The sequence below is a fragment of the Aedes albopictus genome, chromosome 3, assembly GCF_035046485.1.
Source record: "Aedes albopictus strain Foshan chromosome 3, AalbF5, whole genome shotgun sequence".
Taxonomy (NCBI): Eukaryota; Metazoa; Arthropoda; class Insecta; order Diptera; family Culicidae; genus Aedes; species Aedes albopictus.
In genome coordinates this window covers 308,771,294-308,793,270 of record NC_085138.1, presented here as the reverse complement: position 1 = coordinate 308,793,270, position 21,977 = coordinate 308,771,294, and the positions used below count along the sequence as shown (strand labels likewise).

General features: G+C 37.1%; 1 protein-coding gene across 1 annotated transcript in view; it reads left to right on the top strand.

The window, feature by feature from the left end:
- The window catches only part of LOC109407805 (uncharacterized), a 76,938-nt gene extending 56,981 nt beyond the window's left edge, over nt 1–19,957 (top strand). The window contains exons 3-6 of the mRNA XM_062842419.1: nt 4,877–5,048; nt 5,326–5,470; nt 5,619–5,817; nt 18,531–19,957. Coding sequence (XP_062698403.1) covers nt 4,877–5,048; nt 5,326–5,470; nt 5,619–5,817; nt 18,531–19,361 — 1,347 coding nt within the window. The 3' untranslated portion in view covers nt 19,362–19,957. The remainder of the gene's footprint in view (nt 1–4,876; nt 5,049–5,325; nt 5,471–5,618; nt 5,818–18,530) is intronic.
- The last annotated feature ends 2,020 nt before the right edge of the window (nt 19,958–21,977 follow it).

Sequence of the window (21,977 nt, the reverse complement as noted above, 5' to 3'; positions counted from 1 at the left end):
ACATTTAAAAAAATGTTGTCCCTTAGAAACGATTATTTGGGATAACAGCTTGGTATCGCACTATATATAAATGAACCACATTTTACCAGACATGATGTACTATATGGAAGTGAAATTCATAAGCATTATGAAAACGTCCCTGATATCCTAACAGCAGGACCAAACATAGCTATTGACTTAGCTTAAGGTACCGGCTGATATTGAGGGACCCATTTAATTTTATTTTAGAAAATGTGAAATACATCTTTGCAGACCAAAATTATTAGGCCTTTAAATGAGCGGGACTTGAGCTACTACCACAATTAGTGTTGAGAACATAATGTTTTGTTAAAAATTAAGATCTGAACATATGTCACGTCAAAACCGTAAAACAATAGTTTGTTGGTTATTTGTGCTCTTACATGAAAAAATAAGTGCAATCAAGTATTCCAATGCAATGATTTCATCAAGTATTTCATTCCACAAGCATACCTTGAAGGAAATCTGCGAGAATTCCTTTGGGGATATTTTTAACGATTTATCTAGCAATCACTTCAATGATTTCTACAAAACATCCTATAGGATTTACATCCAAGCTTGTTTTCATGTATTGCTTCAAAAATTCTTCTAAGCATTGATTTACAATGATTCCTTTTGGAACTTCTCCAAGAATTTTTTAAGAAATTTCTTCAAGTATTTTTTATGAACTTCTTCAAGCATTCCTTCAGGAATACTTCTACGGATTTCTTCATAAAGTTCTTCAAGGAGTATGTCATGAAGTCCATCATCATTGAAAGGTTTATTTGGAGGCATTTCTAAAGTTTTCTTTTAAAAAAAACCTTGTAGGAAATCCTATTGAATCTCTTGTAGGAATTTGTGTAAGAATCTACAAAAAAAAAACCTTGTAGGAGTGATTATAGAAATACATGAAGAAATCCTTGTTTGAAAGGATTCCCGAAGGGTCTGTTGTACAAAATCATTTGTATAATTTCTGGGGAAGTCTTGTATGAAATTTGTAATAAAATACTTGAAAAATTGCTTGATAAAATAATTTTAAGAGATTCTAGGAGAATACTTGAATAAATTTTGAACGAATCTTTGAGAGGTACAAATCGCAAGAGGATTCATTGTATGAACTACTAAAGATATCTTTGGAAAATTCCTGAAAAAAGTTTGGGAGGAATTTCTAAAGACATCTTTGGAGGAATTCCTTTGGAATTTTGAATTAAACCTTAGTACAATTCCTGAAGCAAATCCTGGAAAAATCCCGAAAGTAATCCTCGGTAGAACCCTTGGAGAAATTATTAAATAAATTATCCGATTGATTCGCAGGAGTTTCACACAAGACCCTTGACGATATTTTGAAAGAATTTTTGGATAACTTTCATGAGATTTTTGGAAGAAATGCTTAGGAAATCCTTGAAAAATTCACGTAGCAATTCTTGAAGCGATTCCTGAAGAATTTTCGATCTCTATGAAATCTTAGCCTTGCATTAACCCCTCTAAGGATGCTTCTCGGCATCCTTAAAAAATCCTGAAGAGAGTGGCTAAACTTGATAAGGAAGAGTTCCTGAAGGAATCCTTAGAAAAACTTCTGAAAAAAATATTTGATTTTTTAAGGACAGGGTATATTTTCCTAAGCACTTATGCTCCCATTTTCATCCTACTTAAAACAAACGAATGAAGCGCTTTTTGTTTAGTTTCTTATTTTTGTATTTATGTTGGAAGTGAGCACGAATGACAACAGACATTACATATTCATTCGCTGCCATAATCCCTTCGTTTTCGGATAGGATGAATTTGGGATCGTAAGATTACTAAGGAAGTGGAGGCCCTACCTGGAATCCTCATAGAAATTTGGAGGAAATTCTGGAACCATTAATAAATTCTGGAGAAGCTCTTGACTGAGATGCTTCATTTTTCAAATGGTTTCTCGAAACAATTTTGAGGGAGTTCCATCAAAAACCGCCAAAGAAATTTTTAGAAGAGTTCTTAGAGGAATGCTAGCAAAAATTCCTGAAGATATCCTTGGAGAATCTCTTGAAAAAAATGGATTTTAAAGAATTCTATAAAGATTTTTTTTTCTTTTTATTCGTGCAATTTAACTGAAGCTAATTCTTCACAATTGTATGGTGGAATCGCAGTAGGATTTAAAAAAAAAATCTTAATGATTTTCTTAGAGAAACTTCTGTAGCAATCTTTGGAGGAATTCTTGAATTATTATCCAATGTTTTTTTTTTGGAAATTTCCTGCTGGAGGAATACTAGAATGGATCTCTTTGTAAAATCTAAGAGAAACCCTTGAACAAACCTAAAACATTTTTTTTTCGAAGAAATCGTTGCTATAATTCTTGGAGCTACTTCTGAATTAACCTTAGCAAAAAATCTGATGAAATGTTCAAAAGAACGCCAAAATGAGTGATGTATGCTTGAGGAAATGCCGAGATAAATCCTTGGAAAAATCTCTTAAGGAGTTATGTGAGGGAATGATTGAGAAATCGTTAAAAAAAATGGAGAAATACTTGACTTCCGTGGAAAATTGCATGTAGTGTAGCAGTAAAGCATCGGTATAATGTCGCACGTTAGTCGGAAGGTTGTCGGGTGTAGTGCAACAAAATCGGCATGCAGTAACAAATACAGATTGCATTATGCACGGTGGGTGAAAGCATCGAATAAAATGACCAAAAATGGGGCTCTCCGTTTATCAATTACAAATTGCATGGAAATTTAAAAAAAGCTTAAGATTCAGTGAGTGTCGGTTTACGCAGCCCAATAAAAGAAGCCCAGTGCAAATCTCAGATATTACGGCGATTATTTTGTTTTCGATTAAAAAATAACAGAAATACTACTAAACTGTGTGAAATCGTGTGTATGCAATCATATCCGTCGGTTATGCATAGTGAAACTTGAAGGACCTGATATATGTACGTGTCATCGTTTATGGGTAGTATGGATTGGAGCAACTCGATCAACTCTTTGTAAGCGCAACATGTGTCAACGATTTCAGCTAATTTGGTGAGATCTTGGAGCCTGGAACTGCCTCCTCCTTGTTGTTAACATTTCGTGGATTGAGGGCGGGCTCTTCAACCCCATCTATTGGGAATATTTTGTCAATCAAGGGCTCGATTTTGCAGTTGTTCGTGAGAACTTTTTTTTCTGGAAGGAAATTTTTATCCCCTGACGCGGGTTTCGTGCAAGTATCTCTGCTTGCGGGTCCGCACAACCGTTTTTGGCCCTTCATACAGGAGAATGACTGACCACTAACAACAGCTTGATCAAATCGTTTTTCAGATTACTCCAGTGCTATAGGCAGCTGCCTTGCTATAATAGATGGTAGAACAAAATCATCATCATCATCAATACTTGACTTCCGTGGAAAAATCTTTAAAGAAATATTTGGATGATCTCCTGAAAGAAATCATGGAGGAATGTTTGAGGAAATTCTAGAAGGCCTACTTTTCCTCTAACGGAATTCCGGTATAATTTCTTGGAAAAATCTATGCTTCCGAAGGAATCATTGGAATTTTTTTTTTCTAGTAATTCTGTATGGAATTTTTTAAGGATTCTTCGGATGGTCTTCTAGAAGATCAAGCCTTAGAGATATTACTGATGGAATCCTTGGTGGACTTTCTGAACAAATATTTCGAGAAATACTTGATGAAGTCTTTGCAAGATTCTTTTCAAGTAAACATCCTCGGAGGCAACACTGTAAGAATTCCTGAAGGAATGCTATGAGAAATACAGAATGATATCCTTGCATTATTAATCTCTTAAAACATTTTTAATCTTCTTCTTTATGGCTCTACGTCCCCACTGGAACTTGGCCTGCCTCGCTTCAACTTAGTGTTCTTTGAGCACTTTTACAGTTATTAATTGAAGGGCTTTCTTTGCCTGCTATTGTATGAATTTGTATATCGTGAGGTAAGTACAATAATACACTATGCCCAGGGAGTCGAGGAAATTTTCCCGACCCAAACGAGAATCGAACCTGCCGTCTCCGGATTGGCGATCCATAGCCTTAACCACTAGGCTAACTGGAGACCCTTCTTCTCGGATTCTCGAAGACAAGTCATTCTTCAAGAAAAAAAATCTCAAAAAAAGGTAAGCAACCTTTGAAGGAATTCCTGAAGGATAACTTGGTGGGATTCCTTAATTGATTGAGTGTTTTGTGTAGATTTATCTATAGATTCAGTAGATTCATCATTGTAAAATTTGTGCATCTGTAAATTTCATGGGGGCCAACAAATTTGGTTCCGTACCGGGTTTCCAAATTTCTAGCTACGCCACTAGCTCAAACGACCATTATGCAAAACGATATGTCAAATGGCGTAATGCCAAAAGAAGTAAATCCCACTATGCCTGCCACATGGTATACGCATGCAGAAATTTTCATTCCAGAAGCAATGATGTGGATAACTGTGCTGAGGAGGTAAAATCTCTTCAATAAAGACAATAAAGATATCCACAACTATGCTGTGGAGCAGGCATTATGCCAGTAGGGACATAACACCATGGAAAAGAACACACATTCACCGAGAAAAGAAAAGCTCTCCTTATACTTGTCCGTACCAACACCTTTCCATTCTTACAACACTACATGCACCAGCTTCCAGGAGCCATTGTTCCATGCATCATGCGATGATTTATTTAATATTGTAATCGTCAGGGCACTGTGGTTACGATCTTTGTGTGTTCTCATTGACGTGGTATAGTTCTACTTCATCCCAACCACCCCACGCCCCAACTTCTCTCGTTCGGTGATTCCTTCGGGGGCCACTCACCGCCAGATCTCGTTTTGGAGCTCTGTTTTGTTTCTGACTGAGGATATTTCCCCTTTCTACGTTGTCGTCGTAGCGGATGTTTCATTTCGTTTCTATTTTTTTTTTGTTTCTTTCCAGATCCTGGATGAGGTGTACTCGGTGCTAAATTATATCCGGAGCACACCGACGTTGGCCCGACCCTTCAAGGTGACCGACGAGCTGTTTGACCTGTCGACGATGGCCATGGAGTACTTTAGGGAGCACCTGGAACCAAACTTACCTGATATAGCATGCTTTAGCAAAGACTACAGTGAGTATTGTATGATTTTCCCCCTTAAAACGGAGAATTAACAAGAGATAGATTGTTAAGCATTGTTTCAAGTCACTAATACATATTTAATTGGCAATTGTTGGTTTGTGGATAAGGTGAAGCAATAATATCAGTCTGCTCGTGCAAGCTTTCGTATGTGTTTGTAAAATACCATGCGTCTCCATTGGTCTCCATATATCTCACTGCATCTTCCATTGACTTCACATTGCTCGTGTCATAATGCAATACAACAGATTTTTTCCTTTCATCTTCACAGCATCTAGTACAAAACCGTTCACGACCCTGGAGGTATCGTCCTCCATCCTGTCGCGGGACACATCACACTCGAGCTCGTCCTCGCCGCCCCAGAGCAACATGGTGCTCCGGAAGGGTATACGCAAAATCAAACAGGGAATGAAGAGGTACTTCCGAGTCGTCGTTGTCGATATACACGTTAATGAACCCCTCCTAACCGGTCGTTTATCTTTGTCTTTTGTGTTTCTTTCCAATTTCCCTACGCAACACCTACACCGTACGTACGACGCATTTCCGGAAACGGCACCACGGCAGATACAATAATCAGCTGTCGGTGCTGCGAAGCGAGTTGCGTACCTGCAAGCGGAAGGCCACCGAGCAGGCGAAACAAATTGCCGAGCAGCAGAAACTGCTGGCGGAACAGCAGAAGCAAACACTTGACTATGCAAATCGGCTCGACGAGAACGACAAAAAGAACGAGGAGATATCGCGGAAATTTTCCACTCTGCTACAGGTAAGAGGTTGTTTTGCGGAATGTTCTGTGCGGTTGGGAGTCGGATGTGGTACAAATACGGGTGGTTTGCTACAGGGTTAGAGTTGGAGAAATCTTGATAAACCTATATTTATTATCATAGAGATGCGAGAGATGAATTATGTATGTGCATGTGGGAAATTCTTACATCGTCGATTCCCATTTTCTTCAATTTTTTGATAAAATTTTGAGTGCAAGCTGAAAATCCAATTCCAAGCTTAAAATTCCTCTCGGAATTATCGCAAAATTTCCTTAACCCATATCCACGCAGCGTCCTATTTAGAAGACGTGATAATATCTCCAGAATTAAACAAATATTAAGAATACTGTCTTTTGGGAAGTTTGTTCATCACATCCATCATTCCGAATAGATAATAAAATTTGCGACTGGTTCACTAGGTGGCGTAAGCGATGCTGTATAGCAGTGCTTCCCAAACTGTGCGCCGCGGCGCCCTGGTGCGCCATGAACCTTTCTCAGGTGCGCCGCAGGTTCTTGTTTTGTGACGAAAGAAAAAAAAACATACTCTATGTTTGAATTGCGGAACACCTTCAATCATTTTTTGTTCAATAAAACTAGTGTCGCTTCACCATTTTTTTTTAATCTTTCCCAAGGTCTTCGATTGTTCAGTGAGATTTGTGGTATCCCTTTTAACCAGTTTAAACATCTATTCAAATCAAATTTTGGAATTAGTTTTTGAAATAGTTTTTTGAGCTCTTATGCTTCAGCTTAGTTTTTGATTTTACTATGGCTTGTCGTCCAAAGCTATTACAAAACCATATTTACACGCTAAGAAAATGTTACTCTAAAATGAGTAAGATTCACACAAAACTGAGCTAAACTGGGACAGCTCAAAAAATGAGTAAATTGCATTTCCAGCGATAGCACTGGCCCAAGTGCAAAAATCCAAACAGTTTAAGCCGTATAATATTCTTCACATCAGCAAGAATATTATACAGCTTAAACTGATGAGATTTTCGCACTTAGGCCAGCGCTATCGCTGGAAAAAAAATTTACTCAATTTTGAGTTGTCCCATTTTAGCTCCAAAATGAGTGAATTTTCTGACCGTGTACACTCTTCCCAGGTTTTTGGAACAACATTTTTTGCTAACATCACTTTCATTGAACAGTTCAGCGGCTTACAAATTTGCCATCCTGACAGTGTGAAGAGCTACTTTTAACCTTTCGGAACCGGACTTTTTCACCAGTACTGCCGCAACCTCGCCCACTGCGGCCCCAAAAGTTTTTTTTTTAATTTTTATTTCTGTGTATTTTAACTATTGCTAATTCTACACTTGAAGCCTAGGAAAGTTCATAAAAATAAAAAGTTCAATTAAAGCCACCGTGGCAGATTACTTACATTCTCTTTATATGTCTCTCCAATTTTCCAAAATATATAAAAGTATTTGAAAGTGTTTTTGAAAGTGTTGCTTTTCAATTTCCAAATTGAAACTTTGGTCAAGATCTTCAAAATCATTTTAATTCAATTAGAATTCTTAAATTATTGCAAACACTTTAGAGTGTTTGGCTTATTTATTAAATATCAGCAGCTTGTTTTACCTTTTTTAGGGCCCATATAGCCGAGGCGGTAAACGCACGGGTATTCAGCATGACCATGCTGAGGGTGACGGGTTCGATTCCCGGTCGGTCCAGGATCTTTTCGTAAAGGAAATTTCCTTGACTTCCTTGGGCATAGAGTATCTTCGTACCTGCCACACGATATACGCATGCAAAATGGTCATTGGCAGAGGAAGCTCTCAGTTAATAACTGTGGAAGTGCTCATAGAACACTAAGCTGAGAAGCAGGCTTTGTCCCAGTGAGGACGTTACGCCAAGAAGAGAGAGAGAGAGATTCCTTAAATAGGGCACTGCATGAAATTCTTTCCTTCTCTTTCACTCTTATAGAAATTTTGTAAACAACAAGGCCAAGAAACGTCAAAGCCCCATACAAAATCAAAACAGTGCAGTGCCCTATTGTGGAGGTGGTTAATAAGGGCGAACTATAATCGAAGTAGACGTGTGCGCCTAAGCACATTTAGTTGGTGGAGGCGTATATAGGGCACTGCATGAAATTCTCTCCTTCTCTTTCAGTCTTACAGAAATTTTGTAAACAACAAGGCCAAGAAACGTCAAAATCCCATACAAAATCAAAACAGTGCAGTGCCCTATAGTAATTTTAGCCCGCGGCGGCGGCGACGCCGGACGCCCTGTTCGGCGGAGGTGGCGTAATCGGTGTGAAGTTTTTTTTTTTTATTTTCGTGAATTTCAACTTACAAAACGTCAACACAGCATAATTTGTTTTCTGTACCCAAAGTATAATCATTGCCTCCCTTGTGCAAATGGTTTGAATGAAAGAAAATCAAGGCTTTCAAGGAAAACAGTCCGCACATGAATTTCGATATTGATTTTTGAGAGATTCTTTGGTTTGAACCGAGGTTTTGGAGGCTGTTCGGGCTCGTTTCGGAGTTAACCATCAATGTTAATTTCTTTTTCCGATCAGCCTAGATAGCTGTGTAGTGTCTGTAACGGTTGTCTCAATTGGCTAAGAATAACACTACGGACCGCCTGATCCAGTGGTAGGAGTTCATTAAACAGGTGACCTCTAATTCATGGTGTTATGCGGCTTTATGCTTACCGTTCCAAGGAATGAATGGTTAGGGGGGGTCTAATAAAAACCTAATCACAAACGGAGCCTGTGGAGATTTAGGGTGTCCTCCACAGTAATAAGCGCTTACTGCGCTAACCAGAGCAATAGTGCAGTGGACCTTGAGTTTCTTCGAGATAATCAGCTGCCCTTCTTAAGTATCAAATTTGAGGCTAAATAAGGGCGGGATTATTCAAATGTTGTTAATTAGCTTACATTACTACCTATATGGGTTCGCTTAATGCGTTTTCGCCATTGGCGTTTTTCAATTGACACCGATTTGGTTTGTCGTTGATGTTTCCTTTTTGTGCTGTGATTGTGAAGAGTGTAATCCTGTCTAGTTTGGGTAGTGGCTACGGCTCGGAAACCTCAGATCAATTTTCAGCGTAAAAAGCGTGCGTAGCCCAAGTGGCTCTACTTCAAAAAGTTTTCGTAGGGTAACTTCTGTATAGGTTACTTTGTGAACCCAGTTTTGCTTCTTTCATTATAAAGTGGCGTGCCACGAGTATGCTATTTTTTTTAGAATAACGTTAACAGTATGTTTCAACCTTTCCTTATGGATGCCTTCAAGCAAGCTCTTGTATTCAGCATCTTTTCGTTAATATTTGGCAGTATTGCTACGATGATTACATTATCTGAAGTAGCTCAAACATTATTTGATATGCTTCACTTTGATGGATCACTTAGGTAGTACAGTTCATGGATAGCTTAACATAAAATAGCACCTAACCCAACTCTGCATGAGCAGAATTTGTCATGAGTTGACTGATTGGCATGTGTTAGATGAGGAGTTTCCATTTGACCTTCTTTGCACTTTTGAGTGTTCCTTCGTATACGTTGCGTATTCAGGTATCGCTGCTCAAAAATGGGGGAACCTGTACTAATTGGTTGCGACCACATTTTATGGATAACTCGCTTCCATTGCTACTCCAGGAGAGTTTCATTGTGGTTTTGTTATTACAACGCCCTCCATTGTGGTATGCCATAATTATTGCTTTGAAAGAAGCTTATCTTCTGCGGTCTGTGCGGATCACAAGAGGTATTCCTGAATGGAACTCTGATCTGTTAGTTCAAAACATCTACGGATAAACCATTCTGTTGCATAGTTACGCATCTCTAGCTTCCGCCCGAGAATTATAGCTATACAACCGACTTAGTGGGCCCTAAAAAGCTCTGCTTCCTTCAAATCTCCAGGAGCAAATGGGGGTTTGTCCTATTTTTCTCCAAAGGGATTTGAGTATTTCAAACATGTTTTGAACTCTTGTAGTTTTCTATTGGATATTTTCATGGCGTGAAATTACTTGATAGTTTGATCCCGAAAGGGTGCGTACACTGTGGTGCATAATTGATCGGACAAACGCCGATTTTCATACAAAATGGCCAAGTTTGAGATGCTGTAACTATGGTTTGCTTTGATGAATTGAGCTCAATTTTTGACACGGAACTACAAATATGCTGAATTTTGTGTATACAAAGTATAAAATGTTTTCGTTCACAGATCTGGGCGTGGCAAGGCGTTGAAAAAATTGCAAAAGTGATCGGACAGCGGCACGCGTGTAAATCAAAGGGGTACCGCTGTCCGATCACTTTTGCAATATTTTCAACGCCTTGCCGCACCCAGACCTGTGAACGAAAACATTTTATACTTTGTATACACAAAATTCAGCATATTTGTAGTTCCGTATCAAAAATTGAGCTCAATCCAACAAAGCAAACCATAGTTACAGCACCTTAAACTTGGCCATTTTGTATGAAAATCGGCGGTTGTCCGATCATTTATGCACCACAGTATACGTTGTATAAAGAAAGAATGAATTCCTGGCTATCTCGTTCTTTCTGAAATTCTTGAAACGCATTGTCGATTGTCACATCTGTGAAGTTCGTCTGGCTTACATGCCTATTCATGTGAACTCTCATTCCTCCCAATTTGGTATGTCCACAGTGACTCTTTTACACAAAGTTGTATACGTTTGCAAGAAAGTATTCGCTCAAACGTAGTTTTTGCTTGGGTGACTTCTTGAATATTGAGGATGCTTTCGATGACGTGCCTTTCAATGTCATATTGAAAGTTGCATAACGTCACAAGCTACCTCCAATGAGCTATAGGCTCTCTTTACGCTTATGCGTTTTACAGTGTCCTTTTAAGAGAATTGATTAAACCCGTTGTGGTGTGGGCTATGAGCTCTCGTTGCGCTTATGTGTTCATTCTCTCTTCTAGAGCACCCCTTCCTATTTCATCACCTTTGCCTTAAAATAACGTGCCTCTGGAGCCGGCCTTCTGATACCTGAAGGGTTTCAAGGAAAACAGTCCGCACGAGAATTTCGATATAGATTTTTGAGAGATTCTTTGGTTTAAACCGAGGTTACCATAATTAAAAAATGTGACAATTTTGCTGCTCCCAAATATTTTGTAGTTTTCATTCTAGATAAAGGAAAACATAAATCCAAGGACCAGTAAGTTTACGGATCGGACCAAGGCGTTGCTTAGAAATTACTTTTCAAATTCCTCTTATAATTTCTAAAACTCCTAAATGTCATATATTTCGACTTTTTCTGAATTGATCGCAGATACTTTTTTTATTAGTAGCTCCAAATATACCTCCAGGAGTTCCTAAAGAAATACCTTCAAGATTTTTCCAGAAGTTCATCTAGAACTCTTCAAGATATTCCTCCAAATTTTCCTTTAAAAATCCGTTCGTGTAGAAAACAGATTGAACAGAAGTTCCTTTAGCGATTACTTCACATGTTTCATCAGCGATTGCTCCAGCTATTGTTCCAGTAATCAAGAGATTCTTGAAGGTGATTCTCCGGAGGCTCCTCTGGGTATTCAGAAGATTATCGGATATTCCTTCTGGGGCGTTACATCATTTACTTTTCTTTTGAGTTACTGAAACTTTTCTTCAGGGATTCTTTCAGAAATGATCTCGAGGATTCTTCAAGAATCCTTTCAGAGCTTCTTCAATAAATTCTGTCTAAAGTCCCTTTAGGATTTTTTCTTGGTGTTTCTCCAGGAATACCTCAAGATATTTTTTAATTACTGCAGAGCATTTTCCAGTTTTCCAGGCATTGCTTTAGAGTTTCCATAAAAAAATTTCTTTAGAAATTAATTTTGATAATTCCTTCAAGAATTCTTCCAGTTTAGTTTCAATTTCTGCTGCTAAATTTTTCTCTGAATATTCCTCTAAGCTCTAAAGATTGCTTTGTGGTTTTTTGCCCACTAATAGAGTAGCGAACCACTTGGGCAGTGGCCGATGTTTTTGGCACACTTCGCTATAACTCAGTCAATTCCATACCAATTGGTTTGCAATTGTGTACACGGCTAGGTACTACTACGGTACTCACCGCGTTCCAAAAATTGTGCCCATTGGTTCAAAATTGTCTGAGTTATAGCAAAAAAGTGCCCAAAATTGGAGCCCTGCCGAGACGGTTCCACTTCCCTACCTTTCAGCCTTTTTGCAACAAATTTTTTCAAGAACTGTCCAGGAATTCTGCCAGGGTTTGCTTCAAAACTTCCTCTAGAAAATTGTACGTTATATCGAAGTGTACGTTATATCGAAGCAGAGAAAAAAATAATATTTTTATGCTAGTATTGATGTATTCGACGTGAAATTAATCCCAAATAATGATTTCGGTGAAATTCACAAAACCAATAATGAAAAACTTGAGTTTTCACGAAAAAGTCATTTCGTTTTTTGTGCTTCGATATAACGTACATTTTGCTTCGATATAACGTACCACGGTGTGCCAAAAACCGTTATTAACAAGTAAAAATGTCCACCCAAATGGCACCCGGCATTCGAAAGATATACTATTCTAATATCTCCTCTGAAATTTTGAAAATGTTTCATCGAGGGAAACTAAAGTTTTTGTTATTTGAAGATTTTGAGCCATTTCTATAGGATTTTTTTATATGAGTAAATACACACGCACAGAGTGCCTGATACCGCTATTGACAAAAGAACATGTACACCAAACTAACACCTGGTATTCGAAAGGTATACTATTCTAGTATATCCTCAGAAAATTTGAAAATGTTTCATCGAGGGAAACGGAAGTTTTTACTGTTTGAAGATTTTCCTCTATTTTCATAGAATTAGCTCATATATGGCAATATTGTCATAGGATGTTTCATTGGCTCTTCAAATCATAAACAAATATTAATAAGTTTTACAAAAACCATTCCAAAGATACAACATTCATACAACTTCTCTGAAAATTTGACAATATTTCATTGTAACGATCGCAAATTACAGTGGTTTGAAAATAAAAGATATGATAAAGTATATTAAAAATGTAGTAACTTTATAGAATATTCTTTCAATTTCTCGGGTGAATAATTCCTCGCAATGAATATATATTTTGTAACTCATCCAAAACTTTGATTATATATCACATTTTTAGCGATACTGTTACAAAATTCAGTAAGTGTTTTAAATTGTTTATGGAAAAAGCGATAGTTTGCATATCCCCAATGAAATTGAAATCAAAGCTTAAAATTGTTGTTACTGATGATCATTCAAATGAAATATTTCTAAATTCACGGAAAACACGTTAGTAACATGCGTATAAAAGCTTGCTAGGAAAACAATTAGCATTTAGGTTTGCTTTAAAAGCTTTAATATCATAAACATTATACCAACGATTTACGAAGCTTCCTAGGAATACTAGGCTGTTAATTCATTTAACTCTCGTTTCACCATGAAACGTTTTCAAATTCACCGACAAGATACCAACATATAACGTGCTTAAAAAAAAAACGGATGCCAAACTCTTAGAAAGATTATGTAATCAACGCTGAAGGCGTGCCACATTTTTATTTGTATTCGAGTAGCAGGTAGAACTATGGAATATTAATTAGATTCTCACACCACGGTAATTGACATTCCTATCAATGAAATGTTGTCAAATTTTCAGAGAAGTTGCTTGAATATTGCACTTTTGGAATTTGTGAAACTGATTACACCTTTCAACACTAGTTCGCATTATGGGGTGACAAAAAAATAATAGGGGTATGGGACCCTAGAAACCCTAATGCGTATATCAATAGAACACCCCAAGTTCTCAATTCAAACTTCGGTCTTGAACTGTGAAGTCGCGTTCCAAACTTTTTCGAAAATTCTTTCACTATGACACTTCTTATCAAATCCTTCCAAAACCCTGTTCTTTTTTTCTAATCTCATAATACGAACTTTTTTAAAATCTTGTTGCGCAGTGTTATTATATGTTTATGATATGAAGTGCACCGTATGACAATATTCCTATATATGGACTAATTCTATGAAAATAGAGGAAAATCTTCAAACAGTAAAAACTTTGGTTTCCATCGATAAAACATTTTCAAATTTTCGGAGGAGATACTTGAATAGTATATCTTTCGAATACCGGGTGTTAGTTTGGTGTACATGTTTATTTGTTAATAGCGGTATCAGGCACACCGTGCGTGCATATTTACTCATATATGAAAACCCTATAGAAATGGCGCAAAATCTCCAAATAACAACAACTTTAGTTTCCCTCGATGAAACATTTTCAAATTTACAGTGGAGATACTAGAACAGTATATCTTTCGAATGCCGGGTGCCATTTGGGTGGACATTTTTATTTGTTAATAACGGTTTTTAGCACACCGTGATACCTGTATTACAAGTGAGCAAGAACAGAATAATAAAAAGCAATATTGTTTGATGTTGGCTTCTTGCCCAAGTAACACACTTGTTATAGAAGAGTCACGGCGGCGAAGGTTTTTGTTGCTCAGAAGTCACTGTGACTTACTTCTAGCAAGTAAGTATTAATTTGTTAGAAGTATGTCACAGTGACTTCTGTGCAACAAAAACCTGCGCTGTCGTGACTGTTCTGTGACAAGTGTGTTTCTGGGGTGAGATTTGTGCGTCTGAAGTTCTGATGCAGTGTTTAAGCGAGATTTTAAGATGTTTGTCCTTAACGAATCCGAATAAAAATTCCTAAAGGTATACTTGGTTTAAAGCTTGTTGAAATTGCTGAGAAATACCTGGAGGAATACCTGGAGCAACTTCTGAAGGAGTCTCTGTATTAATTTCTGCAGATATAAATCTCTGAAGAGATAAAAAACATAAATGAACTTCTGAAGGAATTTTTGTTGACATTCCTGTGGCAATTTTCCATAATATCCTTGGAGGAGTTTGTGAAAAAAGATATCTGTACGAATTACTGATGAAATCCTTGCAAGAATATTTGAAGAAACCGCTGGAGGAATTTCTGAAACCCCTAGAGTTACATCTGATGGTAGGGTAGACGGTAGGGTAAAGGGTTATAACACTAGGGTAAGAAATCAAACTTTGAACTAGTCAAATTGTAATCTTAATTTGAACCATTTTGAAATGCATTAAAACGACGTACTTTTTAGGAAAATATTGTCCCGAAAAAGATGTTAAACAGCTTTCCGTTATATAACCTGATAAAATGGACTTTAAAAGCATTGAAAAAGGCGTTTTTGTCATGGAAAACAGGCAATTGAAAAATCACTGTGATTTCACCCATTTCCCCCCAGAGAAATCATATTTTCGGTGCACTCGTACAGCTCATGCATTGTAACACACGCAATATGTAAACACGTCAAATGAAAGCTTATTTCTCGTAGAATCAACCAGCCGAATAATATTCCGCATTATTTGTCATAAACTTATCAAATTTAAGTAATTCTTACTTGGAGAATGTTATCTTAAGTTGAACCATTTGAAATCTAAATTTGAACTAGTAAACGGGGGCAAGCTTCCAGTGTTGGCCTGCAGACTGCGCTAGTGGTTGTTTTGTTTACTCTTGGGGGATGAAAAATTCCAAATTTAGTTTCCAAGTTCCTGAAGAGTTTAGAAGAACATTCTTAGTTGAAATTCCACTGCCTAATGAAAAATAGTTATGGGAATTAGCAGATCCATGTGTTTTTCTATTGTTCAGCACGAAATTGGCTGTTGTGGGAGATGTTCGAGCTGCTGCCGCCAGTAGTTCAAATTAAGATTAAAATTGGTTCAAATTATGATTACGATGGTTCAAATTAAGATTAAAATCATTTTTGACGAATAATCGAATTTTTCAATGAAATTCGGTGCAAATACAAACTTTTTACCACTTAACAGAAAGCTTATACCCGTGGCTTTCATGTACATAAGATTTTGTCGTAGTAAATTATTTCCATGTGGGAGAAAAAATTACTCAAAATTTGCGCCACTTCGGAAAGCCGCAATTTGGTTCGTTTTTTGATTACCTACCCTAGTTTACAAAATAAAACGATAGTCGTGAACTTCTTTCAACGACCAAAATTTTTGAAGCATAATTTAGTGCTGATTTCGAAACCGTACTACAAAAAATTTAAGGTAGAACAGTTTTTGAGTTTTAGCTCAATATCGAGTTTTACAACTTTTTAAAATATGGAATTTAATAAAATTCAAATATCTTGCGTTTTGGTCAACCGTTTTTAAATCTTTTTCCATAAATTAAAAGCTGAATATAATACCTTTCGATCATCTAGATGCAGGTTTTGCGTCAGATGTATGAAATTCAAGATATTGGCGAGTTTTGGGGACAATCTTCTTAAATTTCAGCAAAATTTCCAAAAAAATATGTAGAAATGTATTTTTTTTTTCAATAAGAAAAAAACAATTTAAAAATTCTTTCTCAACGTTTATTTGACCTATCATATGTAGGCAACTTACAGTAAAATATTCAGCTCAATCGGAGCATTAATTACAAAAAAATGAGATGTGTGAAGTGAGCGACTTTGCTTAAAAATAGAACAAAAAACGATTTCAAATTATCAACCTTGTATGGAATGAAGAAAAAATTTTCGCTCTACTGTAATTTTTTTCCTTCGCGTTTTCCAACTCAGGGCATGATTCTACACCAAAAACAATCATCAGCTTACCGAGTTCAAAAATGCTGTAAACTAGTGTAATTGACGGTAGGTTAGGGTAGGGTACAGTGTAAGGTACAAGGTAGGATAGAGGTTAGGGTAAAGGTTAGTGTAGAGGGTAGGGCAGAGAAGATGGTAAGAAAGAGTGTAGACGTAGAGGGTTAGGGTAGAGTAGGGTGATGAAATAAGATAAGATTAGATGAGATTAGATTTTCTGGAGATAACTTAAGGAATTTCTTCAGACATTCCCTTGGGCATTCCTTTCGAAAATCTACCCAGGGTTCCTCCAAATGTTCCTTCCTGTACTCTTTAGATCTCGGCGGGGATTATTGCAGGCATTGCTTTTGTAAATCATAAAAGGATGGTTTTGGTTATTCTTTTCGGCATTCTTACTTCAGGCCAAACATGTCTAAAGGCCCTATCTGCAGAAGAGAGGCTCTCTTTGGTTTCCCTCTCTTTCGTAAATATCTCAGCTGTTCATTTGTATTATGATTGTCTCTTTGCATTGAACGATGGTCAAAACAATCGTCTTTTTATTTATACTGCAAAAGAAGTTGAAAAGTGTACCATTACATTGCAATGATTGAAAGAGAAAGTGAACAAAGAGAGCCTCTCGAATGCAGATAGGACCTATTGAAATGTTTGGCCTGACTTTTTCCTCAAGGGAGTCCTTCCGAAAAGAAATGTGAAAGAGTATATATTAAGTTTCCAGTTCAAAACCGAATTAGCGACATTTTTTCTTTTACTTCCGCTGTTTTTGCCTTGCGTTAAACACTATGTCGGAAGTGGGGCGCTGTATTGTACACCTGGTACTCTATACAGCGCCCCACTTCCGACATAGTGATTAACGCAAAGCAAAAGCAGCGGAAGTAAAACAAAAAATGTCGCTAATTCGGTTTTGAACTGGAAACATAATATTTCTGCCGAGATTTCTTCAGGCAATCCTGGATATTTTAGGTATACATGCCAAAATTTCTGTAAACAATTATTCCCGAACTTTTTATGAGATTTTTTCAATAATTCCTTTCAGGATTTCTTCTATGATTCTTTTAGGGATTCCTGCTAAGCTTCCAGCCGATATTCCTGCCATGATTTCTTTACCGATACCATCATGTAGTTTCTACGGAATTCCTTCAGGACTAACTTCAGATATTTCATCTATAATTCATTTAGAAAATATTGACAGGATTCTTTCAGGAATTCTAGTCGGCATTCCTCCAGGGACACCCGGGACTCCTGCTGGTATGCTCCTTCATGGTATTTTTTTTTAGATTTCTGCCAGGATATTTTCAGAGAATGGAAGTGGAAGTTCTTTTACGTATAAGTACCGGGATTCGTGCTGGTATTCCTTGAAAGCTTTTTTCTAAGAGTTTTCAAGGATTCCTCCCGGGATTTCTCCACTACTTACTTCTGGGGTTTCTTCTGTGATTATTTAAGAGATTCTTGTTGAACTTCCAGCAGTCACGATTTCTCTGAGGATTCTTCCAGTTATCTCCTGGGATTTCTTCAGGGGTTTCTGCCGCGATTGATTAAACAAATCTTATGTGTGGAAATTTGTTTTTTTTTTGTGAAGCGTTACACTGTTGTAGACTCATTCTCGCTTCAAAAGCATTACGTTGTTTATGAAGAATCTTTTAGATATCTGCAGTAAACTATGATGACATTTGACAATCATTTTCGTATTATTTTTGATTATTTATCCTCTCTTTCACTCATTATAGAAGTATTATATCTATACGGATCAAAATACAACGAAAGTGTAAAAGTTGTGCTAAAACAGTGCTTGAAAAAAAAGATCAAATGTCGAGGACCCAAATTGATGATTTTTTTGGAATTGCACCATAGACTTCTCAATTTTTCATGAAATTTTGTTTATTTTATTAAAAATTGTCTGATGATAATAATTTTTTATGTAGATTTAATTTGTGAGACACCTTGAGCGTTAATGGGTTAATCTTTCCATTCTCGTCTACAACTCTATGAAAATTTTTCTAGGGATTCGAATAAAAACGTACAAAATTTTTGTTCCGTCCAACTATAATAGGTTTATGTAGTGATTGAATATTTAAATAGAATAGGTATTTGTGCGTTTTGATTACCCACGTCATATTTTTTTAAAGTTTATACAGTTTGCGAATTTCTTTCATTAATACAAATCCTTTTTTTTTCAGGAACTGAATAAGTGCAAAACCGAACTGCAATACTGGCGATCCAAAAGCCCGGCGACGCCCAACTGCAACGCCTGCGGTCAAGCCATAGTGGCCATGCCTCCGGAAGACCTACAAGCACTGGTCAACCAAGGCGTCCGGCCGGAGGAAGTGGGTCTGCCGGTGATTGCAGAAGAACCGGCAGATCTCCGGGAGGACATCGACAACGCCCTGATGGATCTGGATGCCCAACCGATGTCCCCACTTCCTCCGGCAGTGGCTGTGGTAGCAGTTATTGGTTCACCCCGGAGTCAGAAACGGAAGTATGAAAGCGTTGTCGAAAGTAGTGCCAGCGATGAGGCCCCATTGGCCGGGTCATCTTCCCCCAGCAGTGGAAGTGAATCGGCATCCGGGTCGTCTTCACCTCGAAACCCACCATTCGCTTCGGCTCCATTGGCTTCGATTGTGGCATCGTATTCATCGTCGGTGGCGGCTGGACCGTCATCCTTATCCCCACATCATCATTCTTCATTCAGTTCGGTGGCCTCGTCGGAGCCACCAGCATCGGCTGTGTTGTCCCTATTGGTACCCCCCGTCTATTCCTCTCCCCCTCATTCTTCCCAGGCTAGCCTGCTCTCCCCTCAGCAAGCTTCAGTGGCTTCATCATCAAACGTTTCCTCCCATCTGAGTGCCACTGCTGGCTGCAGCAGCGGTGCTAGCAGTAGTGATAGTGTTAATCATAAGAAACTACGAAGAGTACAAAATAAAGCTAGATCACAAACTAATCACAATAATAGCGCCAATGTGACCAACACGAACACAAAGGCAACTAGAAGTAAGCATCTGGAGAAATAAATCCACCCGAGAACAATTGATCTGAACTATCTAACCCGTAGTAGATATGATTTGAACTAGCAGACTATATATATAAATGTAGAACAAACACAAACCAATTCCCTTCCCTTTGATTGGGATAAACAAAAATTCTAATGACAATTGTTAGTTAATTTTTTATAGATCTAGTTAGTTTCATTCGCTTTTGTATTTCTGACTTCCGTTAAAATTTTAACATTTCTCCACCATTCTTTTCGTTCCTTTATATTCGTTTTAATTTACGTACTAATTAACCGATTTACTTTCATTGTTTGGCATTTTAACATTTTGTATTATTCTGTCAAAGAGTTTCGACAACTGTCTACAAATTCTACCATAACTCCAAATACACTATTTACCATATGTTAATTCTTTGTCTGAACAGGCTCTAGATATTCATAAAATAGACCGAATCGTTGTCTCAATGTACCAATAGTTTATATTTTAACTTACCACAACCTATATCAATAGAAGCAAGCGCTGGAAAACCACACGTTTCACTAACACACTTTCTCTCAAGATGTCACCCACACCAAAAGAAAACAAAATAAACAAGGAACCATCCTTACAAACAATAACACAGAGTTTAAATATATCTTTTGCTTTAGTGCAGCGCAGTACCGACCGATCAATCAACAGCAGAAAAAAAACAGCCGTACATATTTGTGTCGCAATATAGAATAATCAAAACAAGAGAAACAAGCAGCAACAAACAATAATAACACACCGTGTAAAACAATAGCCCTAACAGTACAGTAGCAAAACTGGAAATCACCAGCCACCAACTAAAGAATGTGCATAACAGTAACACATACTACACACAACCGAAACAAAAAAAAACAATAGCCGGATTAACAATATGAGTAACCAAAAGCATACATGTGTATCTGCAAAGTGAGTGGGTGTCGGGATGATTTTGGCAGTTCCGCGTTATGTTTCGCAGCTTGGATTTAGGCATTATTTTCTTTATGTAGTATCATTTTTGAATGCAATTCAGAAGAAACAACGAAGATTTTTTCAAAATTGTTTGTTTTGACTTCATTTTATCATTATTTTACCAAATAGGATCTTTTTACAATTTGTTTAAGTTTGTTTTATAACAGATGTTATTAACAGTTTGATGATAACTATCATTTTTTAATGTTTCACAGAGATGTAGTTCATGTGCGTTTTAAGAATTCGTAAATACTTCCTGATTTCGCATAAAATGAAGGCATCGATCCGATGCCATCGAACTGTGTGAGTGAAGACGTCCAAAAAGATGAGATTTTCAAAAAGTTTCAACTTAAAAACTTATCTTCCTCCTAAATGATATTGTTTGTACCATCAAGCCACTTTTATCCACTTAGAGGTTTCTACAGAAATTATAAACATTCTCGAGAAATTGCTGATCTAAATCAATCTAAGGAAATGCTGCAGGTGGAGCTCTATTGGCGGAATCGCTTAGTAATTTTAGACGATTTTTCAATTCCGACATGAATTCATGAATAGAGTCTGAAAAGAATTCTTGGAAAGATTCTTCTCTTTCATAATTCAAATGATAAATAAGTTTGTTATTCTGATATTGAATCTTTTGGTTTAAAATTTTAAGTTGGTGTCTTCGGCGGAGTTGTTCATACGGATGTGAATCTTATATTGAATTGTTTTTTAGTTAGAAGTTTTCTCACTAGATGGTGCTGTAGTATAATTGATTTGATATTTATCTCAGCCCAACAAAAATATACAATTTTGTTGTGTTCTGCAAATATATGATCAAACATAGTCTGGTGATGTAATTGTTAGTCAAAAATCCTTCGAATAGGTGACACTGGAGAGAAAAAAAATCTATACTGTTATAATTATCTCGACTCATTTTCATTTTTCATTTTGCAGCATTTGGTGGGGCAATAAGAGCGCAAGTCAATCCAAAGCCGAAGATCAAGGAGGGGTAATGGCCGTAATAGTCCGTGCGGACCACATGAACACCATCGGAGGGGTAATGGTATGGGTTGGGGGAAGGAATTGGAGTGGACTTGACACAATTATGCAAATAATACGGCGAAATTCAATGAAACATGGGTTTAACCCTCCACTTCCCATGGTTGTTCTAGCTAGAGAGCACCATCGATTTTCGACGAAATCTGGACAAACGGAATTAGATAAATATGATGCAATAATTTTTAGAATATGACTGTAACCTCATAAGTTTTTACCCAACTACTAACTAGTTGTTTCAATAGTAAAACTATTGATAAACAATCAAGGACCTATTGGTTTACAACAAAACAAAGTTCATTGATGTCGAAAAATTCAGCCAATTTGCAATATTTTTTGTTCAAGCGCTTCTTTCGGAAACGCTTTTTTGGCAAAGAAATAGTCGCTTAAAGTCGTGGGAAGGGAAGGGTTTGATTGGTTATCTTTAGATGAAAAATATGCAAATCAATTTTGACTTGAAAATACATAAATAACAAAACAATCAAATCATTTTAGCTGTCTAAATTTAAAAATTAAAAAAAAATGAAAATTCAAAGACTAAACCTTCTTTTCTAGACCCAAGAAAATTCAAATCCCAATTTAATAAAATGTGTTGTAATCCTGGCATGTCATTAACGTCTTTAT